The 18734-nt window shown below is 37.2% G+C and overlaps 1 protein-coding gene across 1 annotated transcript in view; it reads left to right on the plus strand.

The window, feature by feature from the left end:
- Positions 1–18734, plus strand: part of TOPAZ1 (testis and ovary specific PAZ domain containing 1) — a 47955-nt gene that overhangs the window by 17267 nt on the left and 11954 nt on the right. The window contains 10 exon segments of the mRNA XM_040994982.1: positions 141–226; positions 1604–1729; positions 3321–3384; positions 7479–7630; positions 7826–7918; positions 9916–10031; positions 12240–12306; positions 13417–13591; positions 14290–14390; positions 16034–16199. Of these exon segments, the coding sequence (XP_040850916.1) occupies positions 141–226; positions 1604–1729; positions 3321–3384; positions 7479–7630; positions 7826–7918; positions 9916–10031; positions 12240–12306; positions 13417–13591; positions 14290–14390; positions 16034–16199 (1146 nt within the window).

The raw sequence follows: 18734 nt of genomic DNA on the forward strand, positions 1-18734 counted from the left end.
CTTGGAAGCACAGTCTGTAAGTTGAACATGAATATTCCAGCCTAAAACTTGAAAGCATAGTGATGATCATCTGTTTCATTTTTATGAGGGGAATACATTATAACCTGCTCGAATGTAATGCCATTCTGAATCATTTCTAGATTCCAGATTTCCAGGAAGCTGTCCTATGCTAAAGCTGCAGAATCTAGAAACTTGTGAAATATTTAAAAGGGAAAAAAATGTAGGGGTAAGTTCCCCACTTACAAAAGAAAAAAATCCTGTAAAACCTATACTTCAACTCTTCTGTATTTCCCTATTGTCAATTTTTAAGCCATGACAGACATTTTATAGATTTTGAATTGCAGTCAGTGGTAGGAGGCAGGAAGTAAGAAGTGTCTTGGAGAAAAAGAAGCAAAAGATAGTAAACGTCCAAAACAGAAAAAAGTGGGCTCCGATGTAAGAGGAAACTGCAAGCACAAAGCAGTGTGTTGAAAAAAGCTTGTAACTATATCGCTTGGCTTTTTCTATTAATTAAGAGAAGCTAAAGATAATTTTTAAAGGGTTTATCTATCTTAAAAATCAGAGTACAGAGAAATGGAGAGATAAGCAGAGAGAGAGAGATCTTCCATCTGCTGCTTCATTCCCCAGGTGACCATAACAGCCAACACTAGACCAGGCAGAAGCCAGGAACCAGAAAGTTCATCTGTGTCTCTCACATGAGTGCAGGGTCGCATCCACTTGAGCCATCCACCCCTGCTTTTCCCAGGCCGTTAGCAGGGAGCTAGACCACATTTGGAGAACTGGGGCTTAATTGGCATCCATATGGGTTACCAGTGTCACAGGCAGTGGCTTTACTCCCTAGGCCACAACTCCACCCCAGAAGAAATTTGGTGCTAATGAATGCACATGTTATAATAGACTCTGTAAAAGCAGAGGCAAGTGCATGAATGGAAGAAATACGTTTTTGAAAATATAGAAAATGTGTTGTGGCAGGGAGTCCAATGAAGATCTTTATATCTTCTTCTTAAGCGTGCCATGAACCGAAAGCCATTCTAAAAAAGCAGTGAGACTGTAAAAAAAACAAATGAGAATAAGTAGTAACCTTGTTAGAATAATTTACAGTCAAACAAGTTCATTGAAATGCTACTGTAAATTGCATTTTAAAATTATTACATTTTGAAGGATTTATTTATATATTTATGTATGTATTTATTTTGTAAAGCAGAGTTAGAGACACAGTTCTTCCATCTATTGGTTCACACCCTAAATGGCCACAATGGCCGGTGCTGGGACAGACTAAAGCCAGGAGCTTCTTCTGGGAGCCCAAGCACTGGGGCCATCCTCTGCTGCTTTCCCAAACCATTTGCAGGGAGCTGGATTAGAAGTGAACAGCTGGGACTCAAACCAGTGCTCATATGGGATGCCAGTGCTTACAGGCAGTGGGTTTACCTGTGATAGCACAACGCCGGCTCCGAAAACGATTTGTAAAAATAATTGTTGCATTATTTGTGCTTGTCAGATTCAGAAGTTGGAGGTAAATAGTATTTCTGTTGTATCAAATACTTTCTCATTGGTTACACTAAATATTTTACAACTAATATAGGAAATGTTCCTAATTTTCTAGGTGTTCCAGAAGCCCTTAGGATTACTGTTACCCCACAGATACTGCAAATTTCATTTTAATACATTACGAGGCTGTGAGCGATTACAGTGCAAGTTTGCTCATGTACCTGAGCAAGGGGATGAAAAGGTAAAACATTCAAAATCATTGAAGTAGTAGAGGCTGCTTTGACTATTTCATTCATTCACTTTAAGTTTTCGTCGATCTCATCGTCTGAATAAGCTGTTGCCAATTTTAATACTTTGTATAAATGGAATCATAAATATGTATTCTTTTGAGTCTGGCTGGTTCTCAGTGTTTCTGAGATCCATTTGTTTGCTTTATTTCATTGTAGATGTCTCTCATTGCTCATAACAGATATTTCATTGAGCATATCAAGATTAATTTAGCAGGTAAATGTTGCTATTGACGGACATTTGGGTGGTCTCCAAGGTTGGATAGCGCTACTGTGACGCCGTCAGCACTCTCCGGCATGTTTCTAGGTGAACATATGTGTACATTCTGATCAGAGTATATTTAAAACTGGAAGTTCCGGGTTACAGGGTCTGCATATGTTCAGCTTTTGCATTTACTGCCAAACAGGTTTCTAAAATGGTGATACCACATTACTCGCTCACCCACAGTGCCTGACTTACTCTACATCCTTTCCAGCTCTGGATATTATCAACCTTTTGGTTTTGGCCGTACTGGTGAATGGGTAGTGATACCATCACTGATGAGTAACAGGTTGGAGCATTTTTCAGTATGTTCACTGAATATTTGGATGCACTCCTTTGGAATGCAGCCAGATATTTTGCCTATATTATATGATATTTCTTTTCTTACCAATCTATAAGAATTCATTATATATTCTGGATGCAAGTTCTTTGTTAGATATATTTATCACATAGATTTTACTGCTTTATAAATTGCCTTTCTATGCTCTTAAAGATATCTTTTAAAAGCAGAATTTTTAATTTTTTAAATTGATTATTTGAAAGATCCACACAAAGCGTGGGAGAGACACAGAGATCTTCCATTCATTGGTTTATTCCCCAGACAGCCCCAGCTGGCAGAAGTGGGCCAGGCCAAAACCAGGAACCAAGAACTTACCTGGCTCTCCCATGTAGGTGGCAGCGGTCCACATTCTTGGACCATCTTCCCCTGCTTTCCCAAGTGCATTATCAGGAACCAGGTTGGAAATGGAGCAGCTGGAACTCTGGCCTGTGTTCATATGGGATCTCTGCATCTCTGATGGCAGCTTAACCCACAGCAGCACAATGCAAGCCTCCAGTGTGTTCAACACGAGAGTCGTTTGCTTCTTGTGATGGGAATTTTTGTGTCCTCTTAAAACTGTCTTTGCTAAATGATAAAGGTGTTATCCTATATTTTCCTTTAAAAAGTTTATCTTGTTTTGCCTTTTGCATTTAGATCCTAATTCAGCAGAAACTAATTTTTGTTAATAATGAGAAGAACATCAAAATATATTTTTCACAAATTACCTGGCTGGCTATGAGAACATCTGTTTCTGGCCTATACGTTGGTCAGTGTGTTTATTTTTGTACCATTACGTGCTTACTTCTAAAATTACCTTAAAAATGTTTGTAGTGAATTCAGAATGTGTTTCTAACCTGTGAATTTAACCAAGCATCAGCTTCTTTATTCCAGGGCTTTAAAAATTTTTTGAAATAAACAGAAAAAGATTGAAAAGGTAATTTTCCATTTTTGGTTATTTTTGCAGGTATGCATGGATGTCCTTAAGAAATATGTAAGTGTCAATGAGCTGTGTTTGCTACATCGTGCAGGTAGGAGGCAAATAGCTTTATGAATATAGATGTTATAAACAATGTGCTGTTGACAGCTTTAAAGTAAATCCAGTATTTACTAAGCATGAAAACTGAATGCCTTAATTGAAAATTATTTTGTCAGCCTTAGAAAGCATGAAAAAAATGCTTTTGTTAATAAAAATATTGTGGTACATATAATTGCCTTATGTACCAGTCTTTTCATTTAATTGTCAGGTATAAGATAGTTATAGTTAGCCTTTAACTGGGTCTGAAGAGATCTTTCTAAATAGGAGTCTTGGATGCTCTTGCTCCTTCCCCTTTATCCCGATCACCATCCACGGGTCCTGTCTGATGGACTAAACGCACCACGCTCTGCTGCCTGGCTCCTGCTGTCCCTGCCTGCTCTGCCCAGGTGCCTTAAGTGCCTTTCTTCCATCCTTGCCCTTCCCCATAGCAAAACTTATTCAGCATTCAAGACTTCCTCCTGGGAAACAGGATGATTTCCTCAATTAGACTGTTACCTGAAACTAGCCCTCTCCCCATCTTTGCCAGCATTCCTCTTTTAGATTTTAAGTGCCAGGAGAACAGGAACAAAATTGTATTTGTATGTGTCACCCTGACACAGCTACATAGCATTTTGGTAACAGAGAACTTTAGCCTCATGTTCATGTACTTGAAATCTTATTCAGGAACAAATTTCCCAAATATGTCTATAATTTTGTTTTTCTGATGTCATCCTCCCTTTTGCAGCATCTAAGGAAATTGCACGTGGACTTCATGTATCTTTAACAAAATGGTTAAGGTGGGAATTATAGGAGCCTGCATGGAAATGCTCCTGTGAACTAAGAGAAGGTGGTAGCTAAGGGGGAGAAATGTTTACGGCTAAATGTGGGCAAACTCCAGAAATAGCCCTATAACATGAGATGTGGAAGGAAAAAGGACAACACAGAAAAGGTGCAGAATCGCCCAAAACAAAAGTCCAGCTGTTAAGATCCAGTGTAGCTGCAGGAGAACTGTAGCAGAATTTAGGTTCAGAACAGTGGATACAGAAAACTAAAGTGGGGGCTTAGACAAAAAAAATGAATATAAGTGATTGTCAGGAACTTACAAAATTGTTTGATATAAATTAAGTTAGTAAAACAGAATGAATAGTTCAGATACTATGTACAAGGAGGTATAATATTTAGAAACATGATGGGATTTGAGAAAAGGTAAAACTAGGTAACAACTCCAAAAGAGAAACGATCACTAGTGTGAAGGCTGAACCTTAACTGCTGTGTGGCCTCCTGGATCACTGTGGACAAGATGAGGTGTCTGAGCAGATGGTGCTTCCCACCCCCTGTTTAACCATAGGTCCTCGTTTGTGTTTTATATTTGAATTCCCACATGGAATTCTCTTTCCTTAACTTTACTTAGGAATAATTTGAAATTTACAAACAATTGCTAAATACCAAAAATGGTTATGCATACTATCATTTGCTCTTCTCTGTTTTCCCCTTCCCATTTGTAAATAATGTGTGAGCTGAGCGTGCGCATGCGCGCAGACACACACACACACACACCCCTGAATCACCTAAAGTTGCATATGCCAAAGCTCTTTCCCCCTAAAACTTTCAGATCTTTTCTAGAATCACACCATTCAGTTTAACTTAAGTACTACAGCAGTTTTGTGTATGGTCTGTTTGTCTTCAAATTGTGTCAGTTTTATAGAATTTCCTCTGCAGTCTAGGATTCAGTCCAGGACCAGATGTTTGTTTAGTTGTTATGTCTCTTCAGCTTCCTTCAGTCTAAAACACTTCTACAATCTTTCTGTACTTGGTGTATTTGATAAAATAGCCATAACTTGAGATGTGTCATGGTAAGCCTTTAGACATACGTACTTCAGTGGTGGTAATACCATATCTACATTGTTGTGTAACCCTCACCATTATCCATTTGTAGGACTGCTTTACCGTCCCAAACAAAACAGTACCCATTAAATAGAAGCTTCCAGTTACTCCCACCTCCGAGTTTCTATTATTCACTTATCCACTTTATGCCACTGTGAATTTACTTATTCTAGGTATTTCATATAGATGGAGTTTGGCAGTAATGGCCCTTTTGTGATTGACTTATTTCACTTAGTATATCATCAAGGCTCATCTGTGTAATAGCACGTGTCAGAACACTCTTTGTTTTTAAAACTGATGTATATCTTCCACAATCTGCTCATTCACCATATGGTAAACGCCTGAGTTGTTCCTTGCTTTAGGTTGTTGTGCATAGTACTACAGTGCAGCTTGGTGTACAAACACCTGTTTAAGTTCCTGCTTCTCAATTTTTTAGGTTATCTACCTTTTTCCTATCTTATATTTGGATTTTCAGATGAAATTCTCTTTCTAGAAGCTCTATGGTTAAAAAAAAACTAGAAAAATTACTGTGTAGCTGGTGGATACCAACATTAATTGGCAAATGATCAAAAAGAAAAAAAACAGGTTTTGCAGAGTTGATTAATTTCTATGGTTTGAAGTAAACAGAGGAAGTATAAATGATAGAAACTTCATCATGTAAATTTAAACTGAAGAAAAGTGTTTGTTTCAGTATTTTAGATTTACCATTGATAAGATACAAAAGTATTCCAGTTTGTAAGACTAGCAAGAGTTGAGTGAGCTACTTGCAAAGTCATGAACATTATTTCCTCTTGTGAGAATTAGAAAGAGCTCCAGGAAGGAAAGGCCAGTGATCACTGGTGCCCTAGAATTGTGTGCTCCTGATCAAAGACAGGAGTAAAAGGATCCAGTTCTGGTAAGTGCCTGGTGACATAGCTGTATGAGGTGACAGTCTTCTTGAAAGGTAGTATAGCAGTTCATGTCAAACACTGTGTAAGTCTTCACACCTTTTCTACCCAACAGTGCAACCAGAGAGGACCATTTTAAAAGAGGAAATTATATTAAAATCTTAAAAATAGCTCCGTGACAAAAGATGGAAGGGCTGTAAGTCAACTCGCAGACTGTTTGCACACCAATGCCTACTCTAACCAGTTGCTCCTTTTTTAAACAGCTACATTTTCAGTTTTAATTAACAGTAGTAGACACCATGAATTTTGCAGGCTATGATTTGACGTGCTTCTGATTAGGTAACTATGTAGAGAGTACAAATGGAATAGCAGCCAGGATTCCTTTGTGTGTGCCCAGAGAAGGCAAATGTTCTACAGAAAGAAGCTTTACAGAAAGTTGAAGATTTTTACACTGTAGTGTCAAAATGAAACTTTTTCCAACTTTAGCATCAGTTTTTCAGTTATGCTGTGATGCTTGTTAGCTACTAACTAGCTCATGTGATTCAGAGTATCAAGCCTAGTAGTAAGTGCTTTAGGTGGAAATGCTGAACACAGAGGCCAGTGCTGCCCGCAGCCCATGTTAGTGTCAGATTGAGTCCCAGCTGCTCCACTTCAGATCTGGCTCCCTGCTTAATGCACCTGGGAAGTAGTGGAGGATGGCCCAAGTGCTTGGGCCACTGTACCCACATGGGAGACCCATAGGGAGCTCGTGGCTTCAGACCAGCCCATCTCTGGCAAGCAAACTAACAGATGGAATCTCACTGTCTCTTCCTGTCTGTGACTTAAGCTTTCAAGTTAATAAATGAATTTTGGAAAAAGGAAAAACGAAATGAGCACAAAGTAGTTTTCACTGAGGCAGCTTTAGCTAAGGATAGTATTTACCTGGAATGGGTCGGGAGAGGATGACCAATAACGGAGTTCCAGCTCATTTTAGTAAAATTAATGGGGGGAAATCGAAGATGATTGTTACATAAAAATATTTTGAAGAATTTTATTTAAACTGCTTTTTAAAGGAAATTAATCTTTAGGTGCATCACGAGGTACCTGGTAATTTGGGTCTGTTTTGGAGGATAGCATGTGAGTTAGTTCCTGCTGTGGTACAAAACATGTTTAATTGACTTCAAATGTTATTGCCATTTTGACTCTTGCTTTAGTTTCCGTCAGACATTGCTGAAACGAAGTCAGATTTTTCCAGAAAAAATCGTTCTTACTACTTTATCTTTAAATCTAAAATATTTATAATTAGATGTCTTAAAAATTAGCAAATGACTTTAATATGTATTTTTTTCAATTTCAGTAAATATATTTATGGAGTATTACAGAAAGTTTCTTCCAAGTATGCACTTTGACTTACAAGTGTTAAATGACCTTTTAAGTTCTTTACTCAAACACTGTTTGTTGAAAGAAGTATTTCAGGTAGTGAACCTCAGCATAATGGTCAAAATGCTGGTAAGTAACCAGGTTTTTTTTCTTTTTTTCTTTTACTATTTGAAGTGAATTTTTTGTTCTGTTTGAGTGTAGCAATTAAATATTTATTTTTAATGCTTTCTAGAGAATATTTGTTTTTCAGCATTAACAAATTTGAAAAATGATTTTGTACTGAAAGAAGACCTGAAATTAATGCAATTTTTAAATTTTGTATAGCCTGCTCTGAAAATACTACTTAAGATATTTGAGCACGTGGCAACTATGAAATTAAGGAATGCTATACCTGCTTTAATTGATACTCTTTGCAAGGTATGATTTTGTTTACCTCTTTTCTGTTCTCTGATGATGAATAATCAAGAAAATAATTGTTATACTCTGGAACTGATATTTTTTTCATAACTTCTTGACCCCCCCAAATATGTATATGTTCTGAAATGTTCTTTTTTCCCCCTGAAATAAAGTTGGTGAACAGACTCCAATAGCTGATGAGCCCAGCTCTTACATTAATAGTTCCAAACACTCCAAGCAGTTATGAATAGTATTCATCTGTATATCTCAAATTTAATGGAAGAAAATTGTTTTTCCTGAAGATCTGAGGTGGTTTACAGGAACAATAAGCAAGAGAACATGAGCAGTCTTCATCTCTGTTCCTTAGAATTCTTTCTCCAGAAAATTTGAGATGATTTACAATAAAAATTCAAAAATCAACTTGTAAATAAAAAATTATGACCAGTAGTAAGTAGAAAAACATGAGGTTTGCAATTAGTTTTAAATTTGATACTAAACAGAAGGCAAGTAAGACTTTTGTCTCTCATAGAAAATGTTTGCGTTTTGGCTTTGTTGGAACTTTCTCGTGCTCCATCCTACTCACCATCAATTGGTCCTGGTCGTAGGAAGCCTGCCTACCTACTTTGTTTCACTAGATCTGCTCTAGCAGATATGTATCTGTAGTTCTGTTTTATAAGACCAAACAGAATGACTCGCCTGGAATTCTTTTAAGAACCAACTTACTAGCAATAGTAGTTGTCGAAAACCTCAATAAAGATCTGAGAAATTTTCTGATACTGAATAACATTTGCATTTCTGCAAAATGCAGTTACCATCCAAATTAAATTGCCTTCAGTGGAAAATATTGATCAGAGATCATTGTTTTCATTATTGTATGGTTAATATGAAACTGTAGACCCTAGCAGGTGTGTAATATCAGTACAGTTTTCCTGTTGAGACTGTTTTGGGGTTCAGTGACAAACTGTGTTTGCTCCTTGGCAAGAGGTTGCTCCTCCTCCTCAGTGTATCATCTGCCCATTGTATTTAACGTGTTATTTAGAAAAGATCAGTTACAGTTTTAAATTGCTTTGGGTTATTGCCTTATTTTTTAAGAAAAAATTCACATTTACTCAACTTATGTATTTTTGAGTGAGCTCAAAGAACAGATAATTTTGTGCCAATAACCAATAACTAATAAGTGTTTGTGCATATTCATGTATAATTGGTCCATTTAGTCAAAAGTCTCTGAACAGTCAAGGAACACAGGCCTGCAGTGGTTCTTTTGAGTGCTACAAAGGATCTCATGGAAACACCTGTAGGCAGAGGTCCAAAAGATATCTGAGTTAAGGCAGTTAGCTAGTCAGTAACATGGCTGGTGATTGATAATGTGGTTGAGATAACCTAAAGAACAGAAAAAATCAGTTTTAGAATACAGAATTGTTTTTGCTTTAAATTCTTGAAACAGGGTGTCTGTGTGGTTCTCAAACATGAAGAGAATAATGCTTCAAATTAAAATATTCTTAAACCTGATTTTTTATTTGAAAGCTTAACAGAGAAGGCATTCTCTTCCACGGGCTGGTTCAGTCCCTAAATGCCTGCAGAATGTGGTATGGAGCCAGGCCATAGCTGAGAACCCACAACTCTATCCAGATTCTCAGCAGGTGGCAGGGATTTGAGTCTTGGAGCCATCACTTGCTGCCGCCCAGGCGTCTCAGCTGGAAGCTGTATCAGAAGCAGAGGCAGGCCTCAAGGCCTGGCCCTCTGAGGTAGCATGTGTGTGGTGAAGGAAGCTTAACCTGAGGCACCACAATGCCTGTCCTGTTTTAAATATTAACTTCTGAAAGAAAGGTGACTTTCTATGGTTCTCAGACTTTTGAAGAAAACAAGTCTCAAAATCAAAACAATTTTTTTTAGCGTGAGTTTCAATTCCATGTGCCTCCATGTTTCACTTTTGCCATCAATCTGTTGGTTGTTTTACACAACATTGGATTCTCAAGCCTTCACATTTTTATAAAATGACTAGTTTTTCTTTTCTTTAGCTTGTTGAAGCTGGGATGATGCTTGACCCAGAACACTTTAACTATATTATTAAGCTCTTATACCAGTTACAGCCTTCCAAACAAGAAATAAATGCAGTTCTGGAAATGAAATCCAGGTGAGATAAGTCATTATAAATATATTAAATACATGCCTAAAATACATAAAGACATGAAATATGTGTTTTTTGGTGTGCACTTGCTGGGTAAAGGAGAATACTTAGATCTGTTCCTGTGCCCAGACATCCTGACAGCTACATGTCCTGAGCCTGTCCTGGGCCTGTCCCGGGCCTGTCCTGGGCCTGTCCTAAGCCTGTCCTGGGCCTGTCCCAGGCCTGTCCTGAGCCTGTCCTGGGCCTGTCCTGAGCCTGTCCTGAGCCTGTCCTGAGCCTGTCCTGGGCCTGTCCTGGGCCTGTCCTGGGCCTGTCCTGGGCCTGTCCTGAGCCTGTCCTGGGCCTGTCCTGGGCCTGTCCTGAGCCTGTCCTGAGCCTGTCCTGGGCCTGTCCCGGGCCTGTCCTGGGCCTGTCCTGGGCCTGTCCTGAGCCTGTCCTGAGCCTGTCCTGAGCCTGTCCTGAGCCTGTCCCGGGCATGTCCTGGCCCTGTCCTGAGCCTGTCCTGAGCCTGTCCCAGGCATGTCCTGGCCTTGTCCTGGGCCTGTCCTGGGCCTGTCCTGGGCCTGTCCCGGGCCTGTCCTGGGCCTGTCCTGGGCCTGTCCTGGGCCTGTCAAAGCCCTTCTATCTCTTGGCGACATCCTGCCGTCCTCAGGCTGTTTCTGGTCACCTTCATGTTTGTCAGCATCTCATTTCTTTTCAGCTTCTAGAACATTAAATATAAAAGGAGTCTCTTCTGCTTTATCCCTGAATTCTACTTAATATACATTCTTAGGTACATATACATCACGTTGATTCTTTCATTTTCACTCTTTGTCACATTAGTTTGTAAGATACTTTATTGCCTCGCTCCTGTTTTTCATTTTGTCTGTTTAGCTTATAGACCTCTAAAGGTAATTTTGTGGAAAAAAAAAATCCTGATAATTAATATAAATACACCTGTTGTGGAAAAAAAAAATCCATAACTACCAAAATCACTCTTAAAAATAGTAAGTCATGGGCATTGTCTTACACCTGTAATGCAGTGTTATGTAATAGTGGTTATAGTGGATATCCTTGCACTGTTCCTAATCTTAGGGAAAATATCTCTAGAATTTTGCCACTAAATTTGATACTAGATTTAGGATTACAGAATGCATATTTAAGCAAGCATTCCTTTAATCCTGTTTTTAATTATTTTCATTACTGCTTGTTAGACTATCAAAAACTTTTTTAAGTACCTTTGGAATTGAGCTTTTCCTAAATTTATTAATATGTGTACTACATGAAGCTCATGGATTTTCCAGTATTAAACTTTGTTTACATCCCTAAAATAAATAGTTTTTAATCATGGTGTATTATTTTCTCAATATGGTCTTGGATTCTGTTACTCTTTTATTTGTTTTTTTCTTATCACCATTCATGAGGGACTTTTTGTTTCATTTTCCTTTCTTTTTTTTAATTTAATTTTTTAATTTAGTTTTTAATGCTCTGAGATAACTTGCAGGCATTGCATCTAGTTGTCAAAGTGGACCTATATGTAATACTTATTTGGTGGCACCTTTTTTCCCCTTTTTCTTCTTTTTCTCTTTTCAGTTATTAAAGAGTGTTTCTTTCATTTTTGTCTATTTTATTTCCCCAAAGCTATGCACTTCAAACATGGCCTTTCTGATATCACACAAATGTTAAAATTCCTTCCATCTGGCGTGTTCTGATCTACCCAGACACTGTTTTTGAGCAATTTGAAATTACTGTGGACATAGCTTTTGTAGTGATATTTTGAAGTCAGTGTCAGATGCTCACGGCCGTCCCCTCTGTAGTTCTGCACATTGGGTTCGCTTGCTCAGTTTTCAGATGCTCTTTGTTTGCCACTTTGAAACAGTGATGGTGAGGACCAGGCAGTGGAAACCAAGTGCTAGGATTTTGAGTTTTTTTCTTTCTCTTTTCTGTCACAATTATTTTAAACTTTGGGTCTTCTGTCTTCCAGTCAGGTTAAAGGTATGCTTTCATGAAGGGTTTGTTTATTCGTCTTAATGTTGCCTGTAAGGTTTGAGGAGGCAATGGTCTGAGGTGGTGTGTATTTGCAGAGTTGCCATTTCTTGAGCTTTTAAGATTTCCATAGCATATTTACATCCATTATTCTCAAATGTCTTACCTATAGCTATAGGACAGAGTAATTAGCAGCAGTAGTGACTTCAGGCAGTGAATGTAAGCATAATTAACCTGTTTCTGTTAAAGGTTACAGGTGAGGTCATGTAAGGTGAACTGGAAGTGTGATTTAGATTCAGCTTTGAATGAAATAGAGGTATGTTTGTGTTTTTTTTTTTTTTTACTTAGATCTTGGCAAATCAATAACAAAAAGTTTGAGTAATAACTTTTGGAAAAGTTTTAGAAATATGGAAATCAGAAATGTTCAAGAAGTTGATTATTGTTTCTGCCAGTTAATATTTGAAATTGCAACTGTTTTTGATATCTGAAATACTGTTGTACAGATCATTCTAGAAATACTTGTTCTGGTTTATTCTTCAGTTATTATTGGCCATAATAATACAAAGCTGAGCCATTGATTTGCCTAAGAAATTTACCTGGTGTCATGGTCGGCTACAGAACGTGAAATAATGGACAATGTCAGGGTTGTACTGCGTTATTCTCCATGCATTTGGACTATAAAAAAATAGAGGACATCTCAGGGAGATTTTAAATTTAATATTATTTTGTATTCCTCTGTGAAGATATTTCAGAAGAATCATGGAAGTGGAAATAGATTATTATGCTATGAAAAAAATTTGAAATCCATGCCAAGTTAGGGGTCCTGAGAAATTTCATGGATGGTACATACAATGAGAAACTGCATCAATTTCATAATGTCTTGCACCAATCTGTACCTTTCAGTTCCATTTTTATAAACTTTTTGACATACCTGTAGACTAATGGCTGCCCTAGTCTAAACTAGTAAATTTTTCATTCTTGGAACAATTTTTTGTGTTGATAATTATTTCTATATAATAGAAAGTCATAGGAAGGTGGAATGTTTTATGACCAAATAATGATGTAAATTATTGCCTTTTGGAAAAAGCTTGAATTATGCTATTCATCATGTTTTTCATAAAAATCCAACTGCAATGTGAAGCTCAAGTTTGAGGTTGTCATTGACTACTTTAATCATTAAAACAAATGTCATCTGTTGTCTGAAATTTATAAATATTTTACTATAGTCAGAAAAGTGAAGTTAAAATAAGGTGCTATTGGTGTGAAACTTGGAAGTAAATATAGAAGGTTTGAAGAGATTTTATTAATGTCTGTATACCTAATGCCTTTGTATACCTGACCCATAATATGTGCTTTAAATGAAATATTTTTATAGTTTTCTTTCTCTGCTTTTTGTTTGTTTGCTTGCTTTCAATAACACTGATAGCATTGTAAAGAAAATGATGACTGGATCAAATTGGGAAGTTTATACATCAGTGTAAAAATTGGCTGTGAAAAATTTGAAGATTTCCAGATATTTTGTGCTTGTGTTGCTGAAACACTAACAAAAGACTGTCAAGAAGAAAGACCATGTGTTCCTTTTTGTGAATTTGCTGAAACAGGTAAGACTCACTATTTTCATCTGAATACCTGACAGGACGGTACACTGCTACCAGGACGGCAAAGCTCTCAGTATTTTCCATGTGGAGCATAAATTAATGTTGTAGATTTCACATATTCTTTCTCTTTATTAGTGTTCCATAGATTTTTTTTGCATAACCTTCCATAGATTTATTATGATTACCAAGAATTTATACTTAATTTCAAATATTTAGTGTTAATGAATTTTCCCATATATGTATTAGGTCATAATTCAGAGACAAGAGCTGTTTCAATAGTAAATGGTTGAGATCCTTGTGTTGCTTTTTATTCAAATTGATAAAAACCAATTATAGAAAATTATAAGGAACTGAATTTTTATATTATAGCACTTTCTTCACTAATACAAGTCAAAAAACTCATCTAATTTTGAGAATTTTTAGCATGAATTTTTTACTATTGTAGTCATTCTGTGAACAGCCAGATAGTAAATACTTTAGGTTTTTCACACAACACATATGTTCTGTATCCATTTTCTACCCTTTAAAAATGGAAGAACCATTGTTAACTCACAGACTGTATGTAAACAGATCATGTGTACATTTGGACTGTGGACTAGATTCAATACCCAGTCTTTGTTGTAGTATCATTAATTCCATATTAATCTCTTCCCATCTTTGTGATGATTTCATTTTCTTCTATGTACCTCTTTGTATTACAGTTATCAAAGATCCACAAAATAGTGAAATAGATAAAACTTTGCTGGGAAGAATTGGAATCAGTGCTATGTACTTCTATCACAGGATGTTACAGTGGCCCAAGGTACTTGATTAAATTTTTGCTTTGGCTTGGAAGAAGGTATATTAGTCTTATAATTATGGACAAAATCTGGGTAACTCTACATATTAGTCATTTCCTAATAATCATTGCAGGTAACAAAATGTGACCCAGACTAGTAAGTGAATTTTTATTTGTCAACTGACTATTATTAGAAATCTTAATATAGAAAGCTATGTAAATGTCATATTTATTTGAATCAACTTTCAATTCATAATTCATTTAGGCAACTTCTGAGTATTATCATTGTAATGTTGGAACCATTCAGTATACTTTTTTAAAAATTTATTTTCTTTTCATTGAAAAGTAAGATACACAGAGCAGAGGAGACACAGAGGAAGATCCTTCGTTGGATGGTTCATTCCCCAAGTGGCCACAACAGCCAAAGCTGTGCTAAACCGAAGCCAGGAGCCTGGAGTCTCTTCCAGGTCTTCCACACGGGTGTAGGGTCCCAAAGCCTTGGGCCGTCCTCGACTGCTTTCCCAGGCCACAAGCAGGGAGCTGGATGGGAAGTGGGGCTGCCGGGAATAAAACCGGCACCCATATGGGATCCTGGTGCATGCAAGGCGAGGACTCCAGACACTAGACTACCACACCAGGCCCTCAAAACGCTTTTGTTAAGATGAACTCAGGATGTTCACAATTAACAAACTCCTTAACAACCACCTCTTGGAATGTTCTGAAACTCCACATATCATCCATTTTGATGTCTGACTTTTTGAGACTGAATTCACTGCAGCAATGGTTTGCTAACTCAATGCAATGTTGTACTGTCGTTCTTTAGGTTTCTCTCAGGTCACAAGTGGAATTATAGGCTCAATAAAGTTCAAGTATGGGACAGGACAACCAATAAACAAGGTCCTGAATATAATGTTAGATACAGAGTTGAAATTTTTTAGAAATAGGTTATTTCATAATTGAATATGTGTTCTGTAATTTTTCTGCTACGATATGGTCTCTTGTACACATTTTTAAAAATCACAAGTTAAGATGAAAGAATTTATCCCAGCATGATGATGTGTGAAAGGTCTGTAGGCTCCAGGTCTCTAGAAGGTTTGGCAGTTCCTGTGTAGTAGGCCTGCAGTGGTCAAGATACAGCTTGATCCTGCTATCACATTATAGTTTACCAGTGGCCATAATCTTCACATAGAAAACATGAAATAATTAGTCTACTGAATCAAAAACTATTTTTGAATCAAAAATTATTTTTTCACTAAGTGTGGTAACAAATTATCTTCACATTTACTGTCTCTTTGTAAGTAAAACATACATAGTTTTCCACACCGAGGCATGAAATCCTCTTCCAGTGACACCTTCAAGCAATGTGTATGAAATACACGAAAACAGAACTGCTGATAAAGGGATGGGGGCCAGTTAATGTGGGGCAAAGCCTTCTGTTTCCTTTTTTAATTTTGTTGTTGTTGTTGTTGTTTTGATTTGTTTTGTTTTGTTTTCCTTCTTTGCAGCTGGAAGGAATGGATTTAAGGAGAAAATCACGGAGCTGTGTGGCAACTATACTCCAGGATGATAACTCAAATTAGTTAATTGTCTTCTACTTGTTTATCAGGGAGTTGTGTGTAATACTGTAATACTGAATGCTCAACTCATGATCTTTATTTTTACTCCAGGGAAGGAAGGTCTTAGATAAACTGCATGAACTAAAAATACATTTCACAAGTTTAAAAGGTCTTACAGGGCCTGAGAAGTTAGCATCAAAATGTCAAATTGTAAATATTGCAGCAGAAATTTTCCTAAAAACTGGAAGCCTGGAAGGTGCCATTTGGGTGTTGAGGGGTAAGTTCTGTTGTATGCAAGCATAAGATAATTTTGGTTAACCACTTAAAAGTTCTTTTCTGTGAAATTACTGTATATTGGCATTACACTGTTAATGCCAGTTTGGTCTAAATACACATGAGTAGGAAGAGTTATTCTGCAAACTAAAAGGGAAAAAATTAACTTAGCTTTTAGTATAAAATTTTGTGAGTCTTTATTAATAAAAACTAGTTGTTGCTGTGGTCTAGGTTCAATACCAAATAATTCACCTGTGTTGTTCCAATTAATCTTCATAGAAATCCTAAATTCAGAAATATTACAGTTTTTGTTTTAAGATTGATTTGTTTATTTGAATATCAGAGTTATGAAGAGAGAGGGAGAGACAGACACATCTTACATCCTCTGGTTTACTCCCTAGATGGCTGTAACATCCAGGGCTGAGCCAGGCTGAACCAAGCACCAGAATGGTAGTATCTGAGTCTCCATGTTTGTGACAGGGGACCAAGAACTGGACCCATGTACTGCTGCTTCCCTAGGCCATCAGCAGGGGAGGAGCTGGAACAGAATAGCCAGGACACAAGCTGATGTCCAGATGAGACACCAGTGTTGTGGGCAATGACTATCTGTTACACAGTTCCCATTTCATAGATAAAAAGACATTGTTAGAGTTAGTAAACAGCTTTCCTAAAGTGATGTAACAAGTAAAGAGAGAGGGTCAGATTTCAGCTCCGACAGTCCAGCGGTATAGCATGAGCTTCCACTGCTTTGTGAAACCAGGACATCTTGACTGCAGCCTGTGTAAAATTCTGTCTTCGCGTACATAGGAAAGGGTACTCCAAACCAACATGAGTCTAAGAATCTGTTTATGTGCTATTACAATAAAACTTCATTATCCCTCTTCACAGATGACATGATTCTGTACATACGAGAGCCAAAAGACTCAGTAAAGAGACTGTTGGAACTCATAAGAGAGTTTGGCAGGGTATAAAATTAGTGAACATAAATTGATGGCCCTCACATACACAGACAACTCCATTACTGACAAAGAAGTTGTAAGTACAGTCCCATTTAAAATAGCAGAGAAAAATCTTAAATACCTTGGGATAAACCTAATGAAAGACCTCTGTAATGAAAATTACAAAACATTTTTAAAGGAAATAAAAGAAGACACTAAAAGGTGGAGAATTTTATCATGTCTCTGAATCGGCAGGATCAACATCACCAAAATGCCCTTATTACTAAAGGTAATATACAGATTTAATGCAGTCTCAATCAAAATCCCAACCACATTCTTCTCAAAAATAGAAATTACACAAAAATTCATCTGGAAACACGAGCTGTCCTGAACAATAAAAATAAAGCTGGAGGAATCACGAGGTCAGACTTGAAGGCATGCTACAGGGCAGTGTTAAAACAGTCTGGTACTGGTAGAAACAGAAGATGATCAGTGGAACAGAATAGAAACCCCTAGAGGTATGCTCACATATGTACAGCCAACTAATCTTCAGCAAGAGAACTGAAAATAATCCAGAGGAAAACAATTTTGTCTCTTTAACAAATGCTGTTCTGACAGTTGGGATAGCAGACCACAGAAATAAGAAACAGAACCCCCACCTTATACAAAAATCAGCTCTAAATGGATCAAGGACCTATGTGTGCACCCAGAACCCATCAAACTATTAGAGGAAAACATAGGAAGCACTCTACAAAATAGGCATTGATAAGGTCTTTTTAGGAAAGTCACCAAAAGCACAGGCAGTCAAAGCTAAAATAAACAAATTGTACTATATCCAACTAAGAAGCTTCGGCACAGCAGAGGAAGCAGTCAACAAAGAAGTAACCAACAGAATGGAAAAAAATCTTTGCACAATATACAACAGATAGAGAACTAATATCCCGGATTTATAAAGAGCCTCAGAAACTCAAAGACAACAAAACAACCTTGTGAAGAAATGGGCAAAGGAAATGAGCAAGCATTTTTCAAAAGAATAAATTGAAATGGCTAATAGACACTTGAAAAAATGTTTCGGCTCCCTAGCTATCAGGGAAATACAAATAGCATGGATGTAGGGAGAAAGGTACCCTGCTCCACTGCTGGTGAAAATGTAGGCTAGTGCAGCCACTGTGGAAGTCAGTATGGAAAGTGCTAAAACAACTGAAAATTGATCTACCAATATGACCCAGCTATCCCACTTTTAGGGAATATATCCAAAGGAAATGAAATCTGCATCTGAAAAAGTGACCTACAATCCTTTATTTACAACAGCACAATCTAAAATAGCGAAGACATGGAAACAACCCAGATGCCTGTCAAAAGAGGAATGGATAAAGAAACAGTGGTACATCTACTTCATGGAATACAACTCAGCCATTAAAAAAATAAAATTCTACCTTTTGCAACAACATGGTCCCAACTGGAAACCATAATGCACATTGAAATAAGCCAGTCCCAGAAGGACAAATATTATATGTTCTGACATAAGACAATAGTCATGCAAACTAAGAGAAATAGATATAAAGGTAAACATGTATGTACATACATTCATCAAGAGGAAT

The sequence above is a fragment of the Ochotona curzoniae genome, unplaced genomic scaffold (assembly GCF_017591425.1).
Source record: "Ochotona curzoniae isolate NIBS_2020 unplaced genomic scaffold, NIBS_Ocur_1.0 contig_908, whole genome shotgun sequence".
In the NCBI taxonomy this organism is placed as follows: domain Eukaryota; kingdom Metazoa; phylum Chordata; class Mammalia; order Lagomorpha; family Ochotonidae; genus Ochotona; species Ochotona curzoniae.